Source organism: Hipposideros armiger, unplaced genomic scaffold (genome assembly GCF_001890085.2).
Source record: "Hipposideros armiger isolate ML-2016 unplaced genomic scaffold, ASM189008v1 scaffold_61, whole genome shotgun sequence".
Lineage (NCBI taxonomy): Eukaryota > Metazoa > Chordata > Mammalia > Chiroptera > Hipposideridae > Hipposideros > Hipposideros armiger.
In genome coordinates, this window is record NW_017731411.1 from 345,357 (window position 1) to 368,231 (window position 22,875).

The following is a 22,875-nucleotide window of genomic DNA, read 5'->3' on the forward strand; positions in this document are numbered from 1 at the left end:
TTTTTTAAATAAAAAATAAATAAATACAAGTCACCCCCTAAGGGTTCTGGTCACCCAATTCCAATATGTGGGGGAGGTTTTCAGCACATCACCAAGCAAGTCTCCAATATCAGCTGGCCATCCAACAATTCAACTCAATTCTGACACTAGCTACCTGGAAATAGCATCAGAGTCCACAGGTAAAGGGCTCAGTCCCACAAGACTGCCCCCCTCCACCCCATTAAAATGCCGATTGCAAGTCCAGAACTTGTCACCTGTGCTTCTGGTCAACACTATATAGATCACAGGTTTCTATGACCTCCACCTTGGGTTTGATTGAATTGCTAGAGTGGCTCACAGAACTCAGAGAAACATTCTACTTACTAGATTACTGGTTTATTAAGTAAGGATATAGCTCAGGAACAGCCAGATGGAAGAGATGCATAGGGCAAGGTGTGGGGGAAGGGTGTGGAGTTTCCATGTCCTCTCCGAGCTGGCTACTCTCCCAGCACCTCCATGTGTTGACCAATCCACTGGAAACTTTTGGATCCCATCCTTTTGGGTGTTTATGGAAGCTTCATTACAGAGCAATGATTGACTAAATCACTGGCCATTGGTGAACTCAATCTGTAGTCCTCCACTCTCTGGAGATCAAGGGGGTGGGAAGGTGGTGGGACTGAAAATCTCAACCCTCTAATCACATGATTGGTTCTCCTGGCAACCATCATCCCCTCCTTAAATGGAGTCCAAAAGTCACCTCATAACAAAAGATGCCTTTGTCACTCTGATCTCTTAGGAAATTCCATGGGTTTTAGGAGCTGTGAGCTAGAAACCAGGATGAAGAGCAAATATATATTTCTTATTATAAATCACAATATCAAACCCACATAAATATATTTGACCATATTTTAAGTGCCTCTTTTTGGTTTGTTTTTCAGGGAACCAAACGAACAGATGGTCAGAAATCCAAACTCTTCTTCAACACCACTGAGCAATACCCCCTTGTCTCCTGTCAAAAACAGTTTTTCTGGACAAACTGGTGTCTCTTCTCTCAAACCAGGCCCACTCCCATCAAACCTAGATGATCTGAAGGTATAGGATTTGGCATGACTTTCTTTTCTTTTTTAATTTTTTAAACAAATGCACCAGTATATATTTAACAACATTTTCATCAACTGATTTCTTGTATAGAACAGTGGGAGGGAGACAAGTATGGGAGAGGCTCAAGTAGGTGACAGAACATTAACTGCTGTGGTTGAATACCCCATAGAGCAGAAAAGCACAGGCTCCCAACTCAGCTGTTTCACTGGCTATGCAAACTTGGGCTCATTTCTTAATTTTTCTGCATCTCAAATTCCTCATTTGCATAAATGAATTATCATGGGAATCAAATGGAATCATAGATATATGTTAGAGCTTGGAGCAGAGAGTAGCTGTGAGATTGATGTGAGCTTCCAGAATGCTCTAAGCCAGTGGTGAATTCCATGATGAACTTTTACCAATCTCTAATAAAATGAGAATAAGAACCATGTAAAGGGTTTTTCATAAATCAGTGTGTTCAACATATTTGACTAATCTTTATTGAAAGCACTTATTTTCTCCCAATGTTTTGAAAGCTAAAAGATCCTTTCCATTAGGATATAAAGACAATAGTAGGTGAAAATTGAGTGTTTCTGGTAGAGTTTTGTTTCTTTTTATTAAATAGGGATTTTATCAAATACGGTTATTTGTCCTTGTTTAAGAAGATAAAAGATTGGTAACCCTATGTCAATTATGTCATTTAAAACAATGTACTGTTCTATGAAATCCCCCAATCTGAGAACTTCTGCTCTGAAATGTGGCAGCAACTTGCTACCTGATATGTATGTGCTAGCAGTTTACTCTGGGTCACAGACCACATGGACCTCATTTCACTGAAGTGACACAGAGCTTTGAGTTGAACATAGTGTTTCAAAGCAGTCCTTGGGACTGGCATATGCATTCACCCAGTACAGCAAAACCTTGGATTGCGAGTAATGTGGTTTGCGAGTGTTCCTCAAGACAAGAAACATTTCTAATCCATTTTAATGTGGTAAACGGGTGATGTCTTGCTTACTTGTTTCCGGAACGAATTATGCACAAACCAAGGCATTACTGTATTTACAAAAGAGCTGGAAAAGATGAAGGCAGTGCCTTCAGCTTCTCCTATGTGTGAGCACACCTGCTCCCTTGACTGCCTCATTCCATTCTCAATGATTACACCAGTTTACTTGGTTCCCACCCTATCTTCACTCTCCCTCCCCTAAGGATCTTATCCTTTCCCCCAAAAAAAACTAAATTCCTAAAAGCCTCCATAGTCTTCACTACGCCAGTCCTGTGGCCCTTCCTCATTCCCATCCTGTCCTTGGCCATTACCTTCTTTGGGGAAAGGTCCGATTGGGATTATTTCAAATTGAAGGAAACTCTATGGCTGCCAAGTGCCAACACATGTAAATAAAATGTATCTTGGGTCCTGATATCAAAGGTTCCTCTATTCTTTCCACTTGGAATCCAAGTGCTTAGATTTTAGTTTGGCATCTATAAACCTACAAGAGGATGCCAGAGTGTGGGTCATCCCCCTCCACTCCCCAGATCATAAATCCATAGAGACAGAAGTAGGCTCTCTTACCTGGAAAACATTACACGGAGTGAAATAAGCCAGACACAAAGGGACAGATATTGCTTGAGTCCACTTATATGAGGTACCTAGAGTAGTAAAATTCATAGTGACCGAAAGTAGAATTGTGGTTACCAGGAGTGAGGGGAGGTGAGAATGGGTGTTAGTGTTTAATGGGTACAGAGGTTTAGTTTGAAATCATGAAAAAGTTCTCGAGACGGATGATGGTTTTATTTGCACAACATTGTGAATGTACTAACACTGAACTGTACACTTCAAAATGATTAAATGGTAATTTTTATGCTATAGGTCTTTTACCAAAATTAAAAAAAATTTGTTTTTAAAGTAGTCTATCTCTGGATAGGAGCCTGGGTCAGGTAGGACTGGAGATGCGTTGGCCCCAGGGAAAACAGTCCAACATGATGTGCCAGCCATCAGAGCACCCAAAGGTGCTGTCCTCAGGATCATTGACTGGTTATAGTTATAATAATCAGCATAGCTGTTAAGAGATGACAATGATGACAGTGGCCACTATCATTTTTTGAGTATAAACTATCAGTCAAGCATTCTACTTAGGTTTGCTTTAATTTTCACCCTGCAAGGTAAGTTTTAAATGTGAACATAAAAATCAAAATCTTGGGGGGTGATGGTTAGCTCAGTTGGTTAGAGTGCTATGCTGACAACACCAAGGTTGCCGATTCAATCCCCGCATAGGGCCACTGTGAGCTGTGCGCTCCTTAAAAGAGTCAACTGCCATTGTACCATGAAAGCAATGTGTAACCAATGACCATGGCTGTTCCCTAATAAAATTAATTTTAAAAAATCAAAATCTTAAAGAGCCTAAATGGTATGCAAGTTAACTGGGTAATAAACGTCAAAACTAGAGCTTGAAGTTGGGGGACTGATTTCAAAGGCTTTGCTATTGTCATTCAGATAAGAATGAAAAAGGAGGGACAGATGAAAGAAACCTTAACTGGACTTGACCACTGGGTATGCGGGGAGAGGGAAGAGGGAGAAATTGTAACTGGGTGCACCCGGGAGAGTTACACCAGTGGCAAAAATTGGGAGTTTAGAGTAAGGAGCTGATTTGAAGGGATGTTGGCAAGTTCATTCAGTCTGGGGAAGTTGAGTCACAGGTACCAGCAGCACAACCAAGAGAAAAAGTCAAGCCAGTTTCCATCAGTTAGAAATATACCAACCTAGTTCAGCTTAACTGTGTTGTCAGGAATAGGAACCAAAATTTTGGGGTTGTTTTGGGGAGGGTTGAAACTAGAAGAGTGAATGAGATAGAGGGAGAGCAAAATGGAAAGAATGGGAGAGAAGGAAGGAGGAGGCAAGGGAAGGATAAACTTATAAGTGGTAACATCGGTCTATGATTGTTGTTTTTATTTTTGTGTCTGGTTTCTAACAAACTGGGAGGAGACAGAGATAGAGATAGAGATAGAGATAGAGAGCTAGAGAGAAGAGAGAGAGAGAGAGAGAGAGAGACAGAGAGAGACAGAGAGAGACAGAGAGAGAGAACGAAAGTGAATATGAAGTTTAAAAACTGGGAGGATATTTGATGGATATTAAGAAATCATGGTTCATGTTTTTTAGATGTGATAATGGTATTGTATTTGTGTGCTTTTTTTTAAGTATGTATCTTCTTTTAGAGGTGGATACCAAAATATTTTACAGCTTAAATTATATGATTTGCTGCAACATAATTTGGGGAATGTAGGGGAAGATGTGGTTTGGAGTATAAATGAAACAAGATTGGGCATGAGGTAATAATTATTGAAGCTGGTTGATGGGTATGTGGGATTCATTATACTTTCTATTTATTTTCGTGTGTGTTTGAAATTTTCCATAATAAATGGTTTAAAAAGTTATCAATGATTAAAACACCAATGAATGAAGGAAAGAAGTATATACATAACTTTGTCTCAAGCCAGCCCATACAACATAATATTCTGAAATTTAAGGTAAACTGAACTCCACAAGTATTCCCTTTATTCTAGAATATGAGCTGTACTATTTAATAATGTACTTTAAATTATTCAGTGCCAGAACAGACTCTAAAAATAAATGTAGACCTCATTAATTTTAAGTAATTCAAAATTAAAACTATAATGAGTTGCCATTTTGTACTTTTTCAAACCAGCAAATAAAAAAGAAAATAATAAAACAATTCTAGCAAGACTCAGGGGAGGGGAGGATAGAATATTTATTGCTTGTGGTAATTTAAGTGTTGCAACCCTTTTTAAATAAGTTTTAGTGGAGTGTAAAGTAATATATATTTGCTATTGAAATATAATAGTGTATAGAAAAAATATTGTAAAAAACAATTGACTCACAGATGGCTGGCTTTATAGATTATATTTATTTCTAGACTTGAAATGCATATAGACATGTTTTAAAATAATTGTTTTAAAATAACTATGTTAGCATAACTTTCTGGCATGCTTTTTTGTTTAATATATCATGAACATTTTTCATTACTCTTTTTTTTTTTAAGATTTTTATTGGTGAATTGGGGGGATGGGAACAGTGCTGGGGAATTGGGGGAAGGGGGACAGACAAGTTGCTGTCATTTTGTTCTTCAGTCTAGTTGTGGAGGATGTTGCTTCACTGGCCCAAGTTGGCACCATCATTGCGCTCTTCCCGGGTGAGGCAGATCAGTCGCCGGCTTCTGGACGGCCGCTCACTGCAGCTGCTGGCCGCTCACGCTGGCTGCTGGCTACACACGGTAGCCCATGGCAACCCACTGCCACAGGGACTGCAGCCCACGCCGTCGCCAGCGACTCACAGCAGCCCAGCTCCAGGTTGAGCCGTTGTTCAGCATCTTAGCTGTAGAGGGCAGTGTCACTGGCCCTCATATGTGGGATCCGAACCGGGGCCCTCTGGCATCCCAAGCGAGTTCTTAACCATCGCGCCACTCGGCTGGCCCTTTCATTACTCTTAATAGTCAATATTTTTTAGTAGCAGTGTATCATTTCATCACCTAGTTAATATTCCTCTATTGGACATGTTGCTTCCAAATTTTTGCTATTAAAAAATATAAATTTGTACATACATATATTTATTCATTTCTCTAATTATCTCCCTGAGCTAAGTACATAAGAATGGAATTCCTGAACCAAAACATACTAATATTTTTAGAAGCTCTTGATACATACAGCCAAATTTCTGTCCTGAACATTTGTGTCAATCTATTCCCCAAAGCAGTGTATTAAAGAGGCACTGCTCAAACATGGCTGACTGTGCACAGTGAATCACCTGGGCTCTTGGTAAAATGCAGTTTCTGATTCAGTAGGTATGGGGAGGGGCTGAGATTCTGTTTCTAGCACATTCCCAGATGCTGTTGTTGCTGCTGGTCCGAGGACCAGACTTGGAATAGCAAGGTATTAAAGTATTAAAGAGCTTTTTAAAAAAATAAAAACACTTTTATTCACTTATTTTTGCTGTTACTTCAGTAACACAAAGGGTTATTATTAATTTGTCAATTTGATGAATACAAAAATATGTACATATTATTTCATTTGCATATCTTGGATTAGTAAAAATGGTACACATACATCATTGGCTATTTAAAAATTGTCTTTATCTTTTGTTTGACAAGGGTTGGATGATGTCCATGACCTGTTTTTATATTGGGTGTCAATCTTTTTCTTTTGGGTTGTTAAGCACACTTGATACATTGAGCATATGAGTACTTTATTATTTGTCCTGCAATTTTTTTTCTGAGATTACTATTTGCATTTTCTTTTTAGTGACTTATAGGAGTTTTCAAGTTTTGTTGTCAATATTTTCATGATTAGTTCCTATGCTTTTATGCTCAAAAGATTTTTCCCTACAGAATATCAGAAAAATATTTCCCTATATAGATTCTTCTGGCTGTTTTATGGAATTATTGACATTTAGGTATTTAATATGTTTACTGTTTTAATTATTAAAGTAACATGCTTATGTAGACTATTTAGGAAACACAGATAAAGAAAACCATTGTTAACATTTTAGCCCATCTTTATCCAGATATTTTCATCTGCAAGCATAGGTATATATATATATATATATATATATGTATATATATATATATACATACACATATATATATACATATATATGTGTATATATATATATATATATTAGAAAAATATTTATTCTATATCAACAAATGTATATAAATATATATATTTTCAGGCAAAATATTTATTATTCTGGATCAACAAATATCTATAGCATCAGTTTTAATAGATCCAAAGTATTCCATCATTTTTATACACTACTATTTATTGAGTTTCCATATTTTTAGCTACCAGATGGTTAAAATTTATGAACGTTATAAAAGATGCAGGGATTAAATAATTACATGTGTGTCCACATAATAATAATAACAAACCCTTACACTGCACCAACCGTTTGCAAGGCACTATTTCAAGTGCTTTACAAATTTTAAGCTATTTTAATCCTCACAAAAATGTATACGGTAGGTATAATTATCTCCAATTTGCAAAAGAGAAACTGAGGCACAGAGTGATCACTGAACTAGTAAGAGGCAGGGCTAGCATTTGAACCAGTGGTCTTGTCTCCACACATACTATCTTTCAATATATGATATTACCCATCCAGTTGTTAAATTTAGGACATAAATGTTAATGTAGAGCTGTGTTTTTCAGAAACTGGTCCAAAGACCAGCAGTATCAGCATCACTTGGGAACTTGTCATGTATGCACGTTCTCAGTCTCAATCCCACACACACTGAATCAGAAATTCCAGACTGGGGCCCAGACGTCTATGCTGAATCCCACCGTCAGTGTTTCTGGTGCCTGCTGCGGTTTGAGAACCACCCACTAAGAGGACGTGTGGGAAGAGCACTCACCTGGGAGGCAGAACACCGGAGGGTCAGCTTGCTTCAGGATGGCTGGTTGTGGGCTGTCTAAACCTAGACAGGTATCATTTTCTCATCTGTAAAATGAAGACAAGGACCAGGATGGGGGTTGGACGGCAGTAGACTAGGTACCCTCTATGGTTCATTTGAGCGCTACATTTCTAGTATATTTCCACGATTCTGGAAATATGAAAACATGGTACATGACCATTTTTCTTTTCATTATTAAAATTGTACAAAGCAGATTTATATTGGGTGCAGGGGAGGAAATCAAAAAGAAGTATTAAGAGAAGTGGGCATTGTGAAATTCCATTTGTGATGTTTTAAAGTTAACGTAATATTAAATACTCTTTTTGAAAGATTGTCATTAAACATCCCACTAACAACGCCCTGGTTTCCTTAGGTTTCTGAGTTAAGACAACAGCTTCGAATACGGGGCTTGCCGGTGTCAGGCACCAAGACCGCCCTCATGGACAGGCTTCGGCCCTTCCAGGACAGTTCCGGGAACCCTGTGCCCAACTTCGGTGAGATAACGACGGTCACTTTTCCTGTTACGCCCACCAACGCGCTGCCCAATTACCAGTCCTCCCCTTCCACCAGTGCCTTATCCAACGGCTTCTACCACTTCGGTAGCACCAGCTCCAGCCCCCCCATCTCACCTGCCTCGTCTGACCTGTCGATGGCCGGGTCCCTGCCTGACACTTTCAACGACACGTCCCCATCCTTCGGCCTGCACCCGTCCCCGGTTCACGTCTGCCCCGAGGAGAGCCTCATGAGCAGTCTGAACGGGGGCTCCATTCCTTCCGAGCTGGACGGGCTGGACTCCGAGAAGGACAAGATGCTGGTGGAGAAGCAGAAGGTGATCAATGAGCTCACCTGGAAACTCCAGCAAGAACAGAGGCACGTGGAGGAGCTGAGGATGCAGCTGCAGAAGCAGAAAAGGAACAACTGTGCCGAGAAGAAGCCACTGCCTTTCCTGGGCACCCCCATCAAGAAGGAAGATGCCATCTCCAGCTGTCCTTATGCATCCCAACAAATAGCTGTGAAAAGACAAAGCAACAACTCAGACGGCCAACCACAGGCTTGCGATGCTGCTCAACTCCTGCCCCTTGGGAGTACTCACTGCGCGGAGACCTCAGGTCAGACCAACGTACTTTCTTCCACATTTCTCAGCCCTCAATGCTCCCCTCAGCATTCGCCACTTGGGGCTGTGAAAAGCCCACAGCATATCAGTTTGCCCCCATCACCAAACAATCATTACTTCCTACCTTCATCTTCAGGCGCTCAAGGAGAAGGGCACAGGGTCTCCTCACCTGTCAGCAGCCAGGTGTGTACTGCACAGGTAAGAACTCCTTGCCCCATGCCCAGTGCACCCCTTTTCCTAGAAGTGGGATATGGATTTGCAACCGCTACAGAGCTGACATTGGAACTTTCTTTTTTTCTTTCTTTCTTTTTTAAGACGTTACTGGGGAATTGAGGAAGGGGAACAGCCAAGTTGTTGTCCTTCAATCTTAGTAGTGGAGGGCGCAGCTAGCTCAGCTCCAAGTCCAGTCGCCATCCAGCCGCCCGTCAGCAGCTCATGGCTGCTCAGCTTAAGGTGCCGTGTTCAATCTTAGTTGCTGGTGGGCACAGCCTACCATCCCATGGGGGAGTCGAACCGGAAACCTTGTTGCTAAGAGCGCATGCTCTCATCAGCTGAGCAATCCTGCCACTCATTGGCAGCTCAGCCACAGCTCAGCTCAGGCGCAACTCACTGGCCCATGTGGGAATCGAACCAGCAACAATATTGCTCAGAGCTTGCACTCTTAACCAATTGAGCCACTTGGCCGGCCCTGGAACTTTCAATGGGAAGGCTCTACCAACAGTCCAACAACAGTTCCCAGACACCAAGATCCTCAGGCCTTCACAGTAGACCAGCTTGCTTCTCTGAGACAGGCATTGGCACATTTGTTCTGTAGAAAGCTAGATAATAAATACCGGGGTTGCCAAAAAGATGTATCCATCCACTTTGGTCAACATCGCGCAAGCAGTAGTTCGTCGTAATCAGAAGTGTCTGAACGCTGATGGTAACCACTTTGAGCACCTCTTGTAATTGCAGAAGACAAACGTGACTTGTATTCATCTTTTGTTATCAGTATATATTATTACAATTTTAATAGTTTTCCTTTCCTAAAATGTGTATACATTTTTTTGGCACCCTCTGTATTTTTGGCTTTATGGGCATTGTGGTCTCTGTCACAACTACTCAGCTCTACCCTATATCACAAAAACAGCCATAGACAACTTATAAATAAATGTATGTGGCTGTGTTCCAATAAAACTTTATTTACAAAAACAGGCCATGGGCCGGATTTGACTCAAAGGACTATAGATTGCCAACCCCTATTTTCAGGAGTTCTTGGCATCAAGACTTACCATAGGCCAAACCAATTTATCAAGAAAGCCAAAGGGGAAGTTGCCAAACCTTACGGGTCTCTCAATGTGATGGTCTGCTAAGAGTGCAAATATTTACTGGGCATCTATTGTGTGCCACGCTTTTTACTAGTCTCTGGGAACTAGTGCTGAACTAGCCAAACAAAAATCCCTATTCTCATGGGAAGACAGAAAATAAATTTTAAAAAAATTTTATAAAACATAATGTATTAGAAAATGATACGTCTTATGGAGAGAAAGCAGAGAATGGGGGTGAGGAGTTTAGAAGTTTGCAGACTTACATTAAGTAAAAGGGCCAGGAACATTTGAGCAAAGTTTTGAAAGAGGTAAAGGGTAAAGCCTTGTGAATATTTGGAGTGAAAGCATTTCAGGAAAATGAAGGACAGAAAGTGCAAGGGCCCTGAGGTGGGAGCATGCATAGAATGTTCAAGCATTGGCTAGAAAGCCAGTGTGGCTGGAACAGAATGAGAGGAGCATTGTAGGAGATGGCTCAGAAGAGTAACTAGTTCAAAGACTAGACCAAGATGATCATCAAAGCCTTTACTTTGTGTATGAAGCCAAAGAATTATTAGGAACATCTATTTAAGTACATCTGGGAAAGAAAATTATGTTATCCAAAGGTCCTGAGATTCATATTATTAGAAAGGGAATAGGAAGGAAACTCATATTAATTGCTTTCCTGCCATGTGTCGAGTATTAAGAGACATGAATATGAGTAAACTTGTTAATTGTCACAACACCTTTTGAGCTCCAATTCAATACTCTTTATTTGCCACTGAGGAAAACGAGGCTCAGGGATGCTAAGCCAGTTGCCGAGGATCACACGAACCCCTGATTATGTGATTCTTTAGTACATGCCCTTTTCACACTGAATATTCTCTATCCTGGGAGTATGAGGTGTGGCCATAGGTAATGAGAATCCATTTTCACAAACCTGCCCAAACAACACATGCAAATGAATGTTGCCCACCCCTGAGTCGGCACTTTGGGAGGAGTTGGGGCTGAAATGCATTATCGTCATCATTGGCAACATTTATTGACTCCATAAATGTGCATGAGTGTCCTAGGCAACAGAGGTAAAAACAGCTCTTGAAACAGCTCTGGACCATAAGACCTTCAATTCTAACAATATCAATACACTCAAGAAGAACTAACATTTGTACAGTGATTTAAGGTTTACAAAGCAGTCCTTGAAGCCATGAATGATTATATGATAAAAAGATAAAGAGCCATATAGGATAACTACTGATGCGTGCTTATGACATTAAATGTTGCACAAGCATTGTGGTGGGGGCGGGGGAGGCAGATTGATCATGAAGAACTAGTCTGGGAAGATTTGGGGAAGAAATTGGACTTCAGAAGAAGTATAGCGTTAAAAAAGGAGAGTCAGGAAAAGGGCATTCGTGTGAAAAAAGGGAGGTAGAATGTATAGGGCATGCAAAGAGAAGCTCCTAGAGAGACTGGTAGAACTTAAACTTGCAGAAGGAAACAGTATTTGACTGTGGAGTCTTGAACACTTATCCTGGGTAGAAGTGGAGACCCTAAGTTGTGGATACTTGAGAGCCACTGAGAGTTTGGGGGAAGTAGGTGATACATACAATGCCAGATTTGGGACTGCGGTGATGAAATTTAGGGAGGTATGAAAAAGATAAGATATCAGGACCAGTAGTCTCAGCAAAAGCTACTTTCAAGTATGCCGCCAGTGGTCATTTAATTTGTTGCTTCTTTCTTTCTACAGAACTCAGGGCCACACGAGGGCCATCCTCCAAGCTTCTCTCCCCAGACTTCCAGCCTCCACCCCGCTTTCTCTGGAGCCCAGGCAGACAGCAGTCATGGTGCTGGGGGCAACCCTTGTCCTAAAAGCCCAGGTGTACAGCAAAAGGTAGGCACCTGGAAATAGGTTAAACCTGGAATGGACTTTGCCTATTCTTTCTTCTGTGGCCCTGTTCTCCAAATGATGAGGTTCAAAGGCAGAAATAAATGACATTTTAGATAGAAACAAAAGCCCTTGAAAAGGCCTGAAATGGATGTACAGATATAAGTTAGGAGTTACTCCCAAGTAGTCATTTCCTGGAGTCACCCCAGAAGGCACGATGACTAAAATAGCCATGCTATATTTGTGAAACAACATTGCGAACAAACCAGTTTCAGTGAAGTCAAAGGCTAGAATAGCGAAGCATGGAAAAACAATGCTGGAGAAAGAGGGAGGTACATGGATCTGTAGAAAGGACGGGAGAGATCTGGAAAGTTGAGGTCATAGTACAATATCTCTGCAGAAAAGGGAAAAGATGATATATATCAGCAGGTGGAAAAATCAGGGATGTGAAGGCCCCAGGATATGGGGAGTTCCAGAAGAGGTGATAAGAAGGAGCAAACGCAAGATGGCCATGACACAAAAGTGCTACATACCACAGGGCATCCTTTGGGTACAGAGACCCCGAAATGGCCCAGGCACTTGTCAGAACACACACAACACACAAAGCTGGTTCTTGAAGAGATCCCCCAATTGTGCCTCTAAATCTCCGCAATACATACCCCGTTAGGAATGAAACAGCCTGGGGGATAAATTACTCTGGAAATTCCTGGGTTGATGGACTTCTTTGTATTGGGCTGGACTCTTTTACTCGATTTCCTTTTCTCACCTTGATTTCTTCTAACAGAAGAGTGTGCACATTAGAGGGGAAATGAATCTGTGAGGTTCCCATCTTAAGATGCCTCCAGCAATAAGTCTGGGGTGACATGTACTGTTGTTAATATATTGGATTTGTTTTCTAAGCTCTAGCTCTTTTCATTTTTTTCTTAAATCAATTTTTCCAAAATGTCGTCTGTGGTTTCTAAAACAGAAGCAGTGCCAATTCTGACCCAGGAATTGATTGTCTTTTTTGCATTTTACTCACACAGATGCCTGGTTTACACTCTTCTGATAAGGCAGGGCCAAAGTTTTCAATTCCGTCCCCCACTTTTTCTAAGTCAACTTCAGCAGTTCCAGAGATAACACAGCCTCCATCATATGAAGATGCGGTAAAGCAGGTAACGGCCTAATTTGTTCTTTATAAAAAAAAAAAAAAAGACTGGCTAAAACTGACATTGTTTTACTTCGCGTATGTAGGTTCTGGTATTGAGTATGTCTGGTGCCTCCCCACCAGAATGGACATTATGTCTAGATGCAAACTGTAGAAATGTGTCGTGTGTGTATAGAAGCCGTGTGAGGCCAAGACAGAGAAGAGCTTGGTCTGGGCACCCAGGGCCTGGACTTAGTGCCAGCTTGGCCACCAGCCAGTTGCCACTGCCACTAAGGCTGGGCAAGTGCTCAACTTCTCTTATATGAAATAGGGCTGGTATCTACTTTGTAAGGATTCTAAATAATGTAGCACTTACCACATTGTCCAGGCCCAAGAGAGGTCCTCAAATATATGAGCACAATTGTCAGGGTGACACTTTCTAAGGTCCTTCCTACCTTCAAAATTCAGTGTCCTGGCAAAATATTGATGGCTGTTTAGCTGACTAATAATGGAGGTTCCTTGTGTCCTCTACTTTCATTTAGGTTTGGAAATTTTAAAAATAAAGAGTAAACAAAGAAAAGCAATCAATGATCTTCTATACCAAATGGCTTGAGTTTGAGTAAGGTATCAGCTAGCCCTTCATATGTGCTCAACCCAGCAAAGAAGACCTATACCAGTTACTGCATACTGGTGCCCCACAGTTCCAAATCAGCCTGCATGCAGCGAGGTTTCACTTGACTTACAGAGTGTTTTAAATATTAGGAGATTTTATACAAATAAGTAGCCTCTCTCATTTCTGAAAAATTAGGGGATCTGGTAACACTGAAGCCATATTTCTGCCAGTCATCTGAAACAAAATACCCACTGCCTCCTGGAACCACAGCATATGTTCTACATTCTACCCCACTCTCTTGTTCTATGTTTGGCTCATTTACGTTACCTACCAGACTCTGTGGGCATCTAATGCCTCCTGGACAGGCACATGACTCATTCTTTGAGCAGTGTTCCCATCCGTATTGATGATGATGATGATGATGATGATGATGATGATGATGATGATTTCAAGGAGGGCACAGCTCACAGTGGCCCTATGCGGGGATTGAACCAGCAACCTTGGTGTTATCAGCACCATGCTCTAACCAACTGAGCTAACCGGTCACCCCCCGTGTTGATTATTGGTCCTGTGTTTATTGGGCCTGGGCTCTCAGAGGAGTGTGATGGATATGTTCTAGTTTTCTGCATTTCCTTTCTGTGGTGTCTATAAACATGAACTGATCTTTCATGATTTCAAAATAAAAGAAAAAGGCCAACCAAAGTGGACTTCCATAAATAAGAGTCTATTTAACTCAAATAGAGGGAGGGGTGTTTTCCCTACAAGTGAGGACAGTTTGCACAAACTATTGCCATGAGGATCTAGAGAAATATGAGTCACATTGCTGGGTCACATCCACAGCACCCAAACAGGAGGCAGATCCAAGTCACTTCAAAGTGGGAAAAAAGGCCCAAAACCTTTAGCCGGTTACACCCAGGTCCATAGCAGCATTATTCACAATAGCTAAAAGGTGGAAACAACTCAAGTGTCCATGAGCAGATGAGTGGATACACAACATGTCGTACATACATACAATGGAACATTATTCAGCCTTAACAAGGATGGCAATTCTGACACATGCTACAACATGGATGAACCTTGATGACATTATGCTGAGTGAAAGCTAGTCACCAAAGGAAAAATACTATAAGGATCCACTTATTTGAGGTACCTAGAGAAGTCAAATTCATAGGGACAGAAAGTAGAATGGTCGTTGCCAGGGGCTGGGAGGAGAAGGGAATGGTGTACAGAGTTTCACTTTTACAAGATGAAAAGATTTCCAGAAGTGGATGGTGATGACGGTGGCACAACAACGTGAATGTACTTAATGCCCCTGAACTGTACATGCTAAAATAGTTAAGATGGTCAATTTTATGTTGTGTGTATTTTACCACAATTAAAAGAATAATGAACAAACCTAATTCAAAAACCTGTCGTGCTGCTTCTAATAATTTCCTACCTAAGAGGTAGCTACCTTCTAACATCTCTGTCCTCCTTTGGTTAATTTGCAATAGCAAATGACTCGGAGTCAACAGATGGACGAACTTCTGGATGTCCTCATTGAAAGCGGAGGTAAGACTGCCTCGTGTCTTGCCCATCAGGATGCTCTGCACCTGCCTGTCCTCTAGGGAGCACACCCTGGGGACTAAGGTCAGATGCTCACTGTAAATTGGACCAAAAAGTCTATGGGTAGAGTGGTCATTTCATCTGAGCTTCCTGTCCACATTTGGAGCAGATAAAGGAAGGCTTTAGTGGATGATTCCTCATTGCCTTTGTCTCTTTGTCCTGGGAACATTTTCACCAATCATTTAAACAGTTTTCAAGTTTCAACTCAGTCCCTGTTTCCCTGTTTTCTCTTGCCGTGCTATTTCTCTGTAATGTTCTAATCCCAATGTCCCTATCTTCTTAATTATAAGAAGAAGAATAAAGCAGATCAAGCAAGTTTTGTGCTACCTATTCAAAATGAAATTCAATTAGTAATCTCCCACTGGATGGTCCATTCATGCTTAAATGTCATTCAAGCTAGCAATAAAAAGTGATCAGCATATTCTTTTTGCCTCCTTTTAAGTCGCCCATTTATTTATTTTAAAAAATGACATAGTATCTACCTAGAATTTGAAACCACACAAATGAATAAAATCATGTAAGGAGAACATGTAGATAGAAAGAAAAAATTCCTCATGTGTGAGCCCTTAAATAACAACATTTAAAGTTCAGAGAAGGAGTGTCCAGGCAGTAGGCTCTATGCTGCTGTGGACCAAGTCCCCACGTTTGTGGAGTCTGCAGTCTGGTAAGGGAGATGGACAACAAGCAAGGGAACAGGCAATTCCTCCATTGTAACAGGAGGAAAGAAGGAAAAGACAGGGACAAAATGTTATAAATTTATGATGGAAAGATGAGAAGGTTCATCTCAGACAGCCTTGTATTTTTAAGGAAGTATGTGGCAGGTCAGCAAAGAGTGAGTGTCCAGGAGGGAGCATGGGAGATTAGAGGGAAGAAGAGACATTACAAATCAATCATGAATAAATTGAGTTTTCTGGAGAAACACAGTGGGATTGCTAGGCAGTATTTAGTGCCAGTTGTAGGCCAGACATCATGAATTTAAAGTGAAACCAGTCAGCTCTGTTGTATAATTTTTCTCTTACAACACCCAGCTGATCCAGGGCAGGCTCAGAGAAAACAGATGATAAGATTCACACAGGTGTGGAGTTTTGCCAGGGGAGAACAGTGGAAGGAGTAAAGAGCAGAGAAGGTATTTATAAGCGAGTAATTATAATGGTGGACCAGAGAATATAGGCTGGACAAGGAAAGAAATGAAAACCAGAAGGGGCTGATGGATGGTGACAAAATAGTACAGTCAGTAGATCAGAGTGACTATGAGGTGCTGAGCAATCTTTGTTGTCAGGAAAAGCTGGAGGAATGAGAGGGGATGGACTGAGTTGAAATTTTGGGTGAAATTGAACTTTCAGAGGGATACAGTATTTGGGTATGACAAGGTCCAGGGTGTGTCCAACAGAGTGATAATGGAGGAATCACTGGAGTTGAGGGTGATGGGGGCATCAAGGAACTGAGAGGCCAGCTGGACAATGGGTCTCTTCTGAGGATGCTGAAATCACATAGAATGACAAGAGTTGAAATGGGGACAAGGCAATGAACTGAGCAACAGAGTTTTCAGTGGATGAGGAGGAGTGACCAGAAGGCTGGCGTGGGGTGGCAGAGAGAGAGCAGCATGACCCTCAAAACCACTGAGGAGTTATAAGAAGGTGGGGAAGTAACAATCAGAAAGTAGCAGCCGGAGGGCACCTAGGAAGACTCTTCTGGCTCTGAAATAAATGAGCCCCCACTGAGGGTATAGCGGAGGATGCAGTGTCCTCAGGGGACAGCCAGGTGTCAGTGAAGGAGCAGGTAAAGGAATGTGCTCTGAGAGTTTGAACACACACTGGAACTTCCAGGAAGAAAGGATTTGGGGAGAGACCAGAGAGAAGAAGAACTGGGGCTATATACGACAGTCTAGGGGTGAGACAAGGTGATGAGCAATGACCAGAGAAGCATAGCCATCTGCTCTATGTCAGTGTGACTCATTCATTTCAAAGATTCGTATTGTGAGGCATGCTCTATTTGAAGTGATGTAACAATTCCCATTGTGTTGTACCAACAGAAATGCCCGCTGACGCCAGGGAGGATCATTCATGCCTTCAAAAAGTCCCAAAGATGCCCAGGTCTTCCCGCAGCCCTACTGCTGCCCTCCCCAAGCCCTCAGCTTCCTTTGAACAAGCATCTTCAGGAGGCCAGCTCTCCTTCAACCACTACGGCACAGACAGCGATGAGCACCTTGAAGTCTTATTAAATTCTCAGAGCCCCTTAGGAAAGGTGAGCGATGTTGCCCTTCTAAAAATTGGGAACGAGGAGCCTTCTTTCGATGGGATAATGGATGGGTTCTCTGGGAAGGCTGCAGAAGACCTCTTCAATGCGCATGAGATCTTGCCAGGTCCTCTCTCCCCGATGCACACTCAGTTTTCACCTTCTTCTGTGGACAGCAATGGGCTGCAGTTAAGCTTCACTGAATCTCCCTGGGAAACCATGGAGTGGCTGGACCTCACTCCACCAAGCTCCACACCAAGCTTTAGCTCCCTTACCACCAGCGGCCCCAGCATCTTCAACATTGATTTCCTCGATGTCACGGATCTCAATTTGAATTCCCCCATGGACCTTCACTTACAGCAGTGGTAGAATGCAAAAATGCTAAGGAAGACCAATAGGAGTTCCGTGGGGGAAAGCACACAGCCATAAATACATGTGTTACCCAAAAGAAAGAGGAGGAGGAGGAGGAAGAGATTAAAAAGAAGCAATGGAGACTCCGATGACAATCATCAAGATCAAATAGGAGTCTTGTTTTATACATATAAAATGTAATATTTACCAACATTCAATGACTGTTACTGACTTCAGCAATGCATTTAAAAATGTGCTTTCTCAGATCAAGAATGCCAAAAAAAAAATTATTTCACTGCCTTTTCAAACACCAGTATTTTTTCTAGCCCATACATTTTTTAGGTATTGTTGGGGTATAAACTCATCTGTAAGTTTTTCTCATGAATTTATTTGGTATACTGTGGAAAGAAAATGTAAACCCTTTGGGGAGTACAGGGAAGCCAGTCTATCACAGGTTATGGGGGGCATACCTGTGATAGAGGTGATTCTCATCTCTCCACTACCTGTCTTTTAAACTACAAGTCAGGCCCAGTTTCAGTTAGGGAGTTCTTGAGGCAGAATAGAGGGACAGAACCAATCTACTCCCAGGGAAGCAAAATCAACTCAGCGTCCCTCGGCCACAAAGCTGCCCCATTGGTGTGGTTTTCACTCCTGGACCCATGACTCTGTGGTCACTGATAAAAACTGACCTGCATTTGGTCCAGAGAACCCCACCCAGAACCTCCCTGTTTCTCAACCATTAGCCAAACCACTCCCACTGTCTCTGGTGACAAGCATTGTGAAACAGGTGAGAACCTCCTGAGATGGAAGGTTCTCCAACACAACCCCCTTTAGTTCCAGAGACGAGTGATGACCACTTAAGCAGATCAGAAGAATCTCTCTAGCTTCGGGAAGTTATATCAGGGATAATTCAGACAGAGCTAGAGAACATTGTTTCACATATCATAGGGATAAATACCATAGGTTACTATAACAGGACTATTTGTGGAGATCCAACTTCTTTTTTAGGGTATGTGTTGTGGGGGTCCACCTCAGTTTATCTTTCTGCCACTCTTCTTTCAAGGTACCAATCCTTTCTTGCTCCTGTTTTGAAGATCTTTCTTTTTCTGTCCCAACATTGGGAGAAGATTTCTCAGCTCTAACAAGCTGACATACTCCTAATAAAGCCATATTTTAAAAAACTAAAAATCCAGGTTCTCCTGGAGAACTCATTCTTCATATGAATAATTTGCTACAAAAGCAAGTGAAAGAATGTCCTTAGGAAGGAACTGGTGACTTGGCCCATCAGTCCCAAAGTTCATTCTTATCCTTATTTGATTTACAGCAATCATTGATTTGAGTTGGTCTGGGGAAATTGGAAATCATTATATTGTAAAGATGAATATGAAATATATTTACAAGGAGAGAGTATTTTAGGTATGGGTTTCTGAAAAAATATATAATTACATTGAAAATGATGGAAGGAAAAAAGACAATTGTCTCATGTGCATTCCTCATTACCTCTAACGCTTTCGCTGAGAGTTGAAAAACTCAAATGTCAGGACAGTCTCTCTAAAGCTCATTGTGGCTCTAACTCACTGTTTTTATAGTGTTGCATGCTGTAGAAAGTAGCTATTGCTGTTGTGTGTTTTTTTAATTTAAATCACTGAGACACTGTTTTCTTCTTTTGTAAAAAATTGTTGTTCACTGTGCACTTATGGAGAAAATAATCAAAAATGTTGTGATTTTAGAAGTTCTCTTTTTGATAAACCAAAGATTTAGAAGTCATTCCATTGTTAACTTGTAAACTTGTGTGAACAGTGTTTTTGGTGACTGCTACTCTGAAAGCTGCCAGATCTTATAGGAAATGGGGGATATATATATTATGCATATGTGTATAGATATATACACATGTATATGTATGCATGTATGTATATACACATATACACATGCATATGTATATATACATACACGAGTGTATATGTGTGTGTATCTTGAAAAGCAGTGTTACAGAGTTCTAGACCAAAAACCTTTAAGCCTCAATCTGCTGTGAAATGATACTTGGCCTTTCTCACTATGAGTTTCTGATTAATCAACCAGACTACACATTGCCTCTCTGTGTATGACTAATGGCTCCAGCCTGATGACTCACAGCCACTTGCTTCCCATGAACAAGCTCATCTTGACAATGAATATGGATGTGAAAAGACAGAACAGCTTCACCATTAGTAGCTGGAAATGGTAATACAGTCTCTCATGGAAGAGCATAAAGGAACATAAAGCTCGTTTTACATTCCTTGATCTGCATTGTGCTTTAAAAGATCCACATGGTAAATTTTTCATTTTGCTTTTATGTCAGTCAACAGAACCAAACATCGACAGGCAAAATTACCAGTCTTTTCTTTGAAAATGAAGCTATGGGAAAGAAACCCTTTTAACACATTCCTCACATTTGTTTATTCCTCAAATGTTGAAGTTCTGTTTGGGTCTTGACAAAGCTTGCTGGTCAGTACATTTTTCATGTGTCATGTTGTGCGATTTGTATGTTATCCGCCCCCATCCCACCCCGCCACACACTCACACCTTATTTCCTTTGGAAAACAAACTCATAGGGTCCCTACTCTGAGACTCTGATCTGAGGGTTAATTATTTTTTCCTTTGGATATTTCCATCTGAAGGACTAGACTTGGTTAGGAGGCCTCTGTGCTTGTAAGTTCCTGCATTTTCATTGGGATCTTTTTAGAAATTACCTGGTCCTGATGTACATGCTTCACAGTTGACCAAAGATGGGTCCTATTTGCTACTGTAAACCAACACGATTAACACAGATCAGACCCCTAGATTACTGGTCTCAGCCTCCTCCTACAGCATATTCGTTCTGTCTCTTTATAGCTCAGATGTGAGATTTGCGGGAGAAAACTGGGGATAATTGGGAGAAAACTGATGAAGTTGGCTTTTCCCGGTGGATCAGATAATCCATGTTAATTCATCTGTCTCCTATTGGGGATTTTTATTTTAATTTCTTTTAAACTCTTAGTTATATCCTCTATTCTGGCAACAAATTTGGCCTAAAACATGTACAGAGACTTATAAAGATGGCCACATTCATGTTTCTTAATGCTCTTCAAGCCCAAAAATACCACATGTGGTTTACTTAATGCTCCTGGAACCCCTATGGTGATGCAGATCTGCAGACATTTGCAGCCATTTTGAATGCTGCTGCAGTCCCCTAGGTTCATACTTACCCAACTGAGTCAGAAAATTCACTTATGCAAAGGCTTTCATTAAGTGAGTGTTCATTAGTAGTAGTCCTACTTCTAACAGTGTTATTGATACGACACACATTCTGTTATAAGGGAGAGAGAGGGAGGGGAAAGAAAAGAAGGAAGGAAGGAAGGAAGGAAGGAANAGGAAGGAAGGAAGGAAGGAAGGAAGGAAGGAAGGAAGGAAGGAAGGAAGGAAGGGAAAGAAGGAAGGGAGAACAGAAGGAAGGAAGGAAGGAAGGAAGGAAGGAAGGAAGGAAGGAAGGAAGGTCCCAATTTCCTGATCTGTGAGCCTCTCAGTTCAGCTAAAACATTGAATAATGAAAAGTGAATCGCAAATTTTTAGATGAGAAGCCATTCTTAACAATGTAATGACTGTACCAGTAAATGAAGAAACCAAGAGTCTCCATCTGAATAGTCAAGGGTCTGGGAACTGGAGGCCTTTGTTATTCAAAACATTTATTTCCAATCTGTAAAAAAAGAAACAATAGAAAACTATCCCAAGCATTGAGACAGTGTTTTGCAAAAATTATTTAAACTCTAGCAGCTCTCCTAGAAACAGATCTTTGTCTAGCTGAAAACTCCTGCATCGAATTTACTCATCCAATGGATAATTACTTGACGTCAACCTGTGTAAATCACACAAGTCCTCATGTATCCAATACCAAATTGACTCAGTAAAGATGGTTCAGATGTTGAGTGACTAGGGGGTTGCAGTTGCAAGAACACTGGGAATCTCCCAGTCCTCAATCCAGAAACCCTTTAGCTATGATTTAAAAAGGGTCTTCATTCTTCCAGAAGGGAGAGTGGAGGGCTCCTTTTTAGTGAAAAGCAATCACCCACACTAACATTCTTTTCTTGTCTCTTTCTCCATGATCAAACAGCAGCAGTATGTCTTTTGGCGATCTCTCAATATCTCCCACCACTTAAAGCATTTGTGAGAGTTTTAGGGTTTGTTTTCATTGCCAGATGCAGAAGCCCTTTGAAAATCAGGGAAAGGAGAAGGAAACATTTCCCCCCCATCCCCTATCCTCAATCCTCATAACAAGCTCTCTAGACAAAAGGAACTCTTCCTGGAGGGGGAGGGGTTTCCGAGGTGAGCCTCCATCCCTTAGCAGAAACGCTGCAGAGTGTGAAAGCAGCTTGGCTTCCCCCTTGGGCTTTCGCTGAGTTCCTCACAGTGGGAAGCCCACAAAAGCTGGCACAGTTTGCTATCAGATATGCGAGAACTTGGAGTGAAAAGAGACTGGGGTGTTTGTTTTCCTATAAATCCAGTGTAAACCAGCAGGGTGGTTTGGATGCTGAAATTGCTAGTTCTTTATTAGACGGATGATATTAATAGACACTCAGAGTCCAAGTCCTGCAACAAGATGATCCTGTAGTTCTGAGCGCTGCTAAGATTGTGTTAAGGAGCTGGGTTTGATTCGAGAATTTACATTTTCAGAGGACCCCAGCCAGGTTGAGACTATGCATGAAGAGATGATGTTCAGACAGGAAGCAGTCTGGGAAGAACTATGCTATCATCTGCCAGGGAAATCGTACTAGGATTCATTGGGTTATATATGAGTAAGTTCCTTCTGATTCTAGGATTTGGCCGTTTCCCCTAGGGATTAACACAAACTCCTGAATGTCTCTTGTGCTTATTTTAACCACCTGCTAGTAACATGAGTTTCCTATAAATGGTTGAACAGCTCCTGAGTGATTATGGGAAAAGGGAATAAAACAACGAGGATCCTGCATGCTATTGAATGTTTTCCAAAGGAAGGGAACCCACACTGCTCCCCAGAGTTCCTCGCCAGTGTGCCTACAGTGAGAAAAGAGGGCAATGCCTTGCTGGGTGCTTGGAACCCTCTCTTGCTGAAACACAACGAGGTGCTTTGTAAAGAAATCAAAGACCAAGCATACATTCT

General features: G+C 41.4%; 1 protein-coding gene across 4 annotated transcripts in view; it reads left to right on the forward strand.

Moving 5' to 3' along the window:
• The window catches only part of MYOCD (myocardin), a 109,690-nt gene extending 88,559 nt beyond the window's left edge, over positions 1 to 21,131 (forward strand). For 2 of the 4 annotated variants that reach the window (XM_019641497.1, XM_019641500.1), the window contains 6 exons: positions 918 to 1,071; positions 7,888 to 8,826; positions 11,656 to 11,799; positions 12,819 to 12,947; positions 15,026 to 15,083; positions 17,170 to 21,131. In XM_019641497.1, the coding sequence (XP_019497042.1) occupies positions 918 to 1,071; positions 7,888 to 8,826; positions 11,656 to 11,799; positions 12,819 to 12,947; positions 15,026 to 15,083; positions 17,170 to 17,741 (1,996 nt within the window). In that variant the 3' untranslated portion in view covers positions 17,742 to 21,131. The remainder of the gene's footprint in view (positions 1 to 917; positions 1,072 to 7,887; positions 8,827 to 11,655; positions 11,800 to 12,818; positions 12,948 to 15,025; positions 15,084 to 17,169) is intronic. The other 2 variants (XM_019641499.1, XM_019641498.1) reach the window with 2 other exon arrangements.
• The last annotated feature ends 1,744 nt before the right edge of the window (positions 21,132 to 22,875 follow it).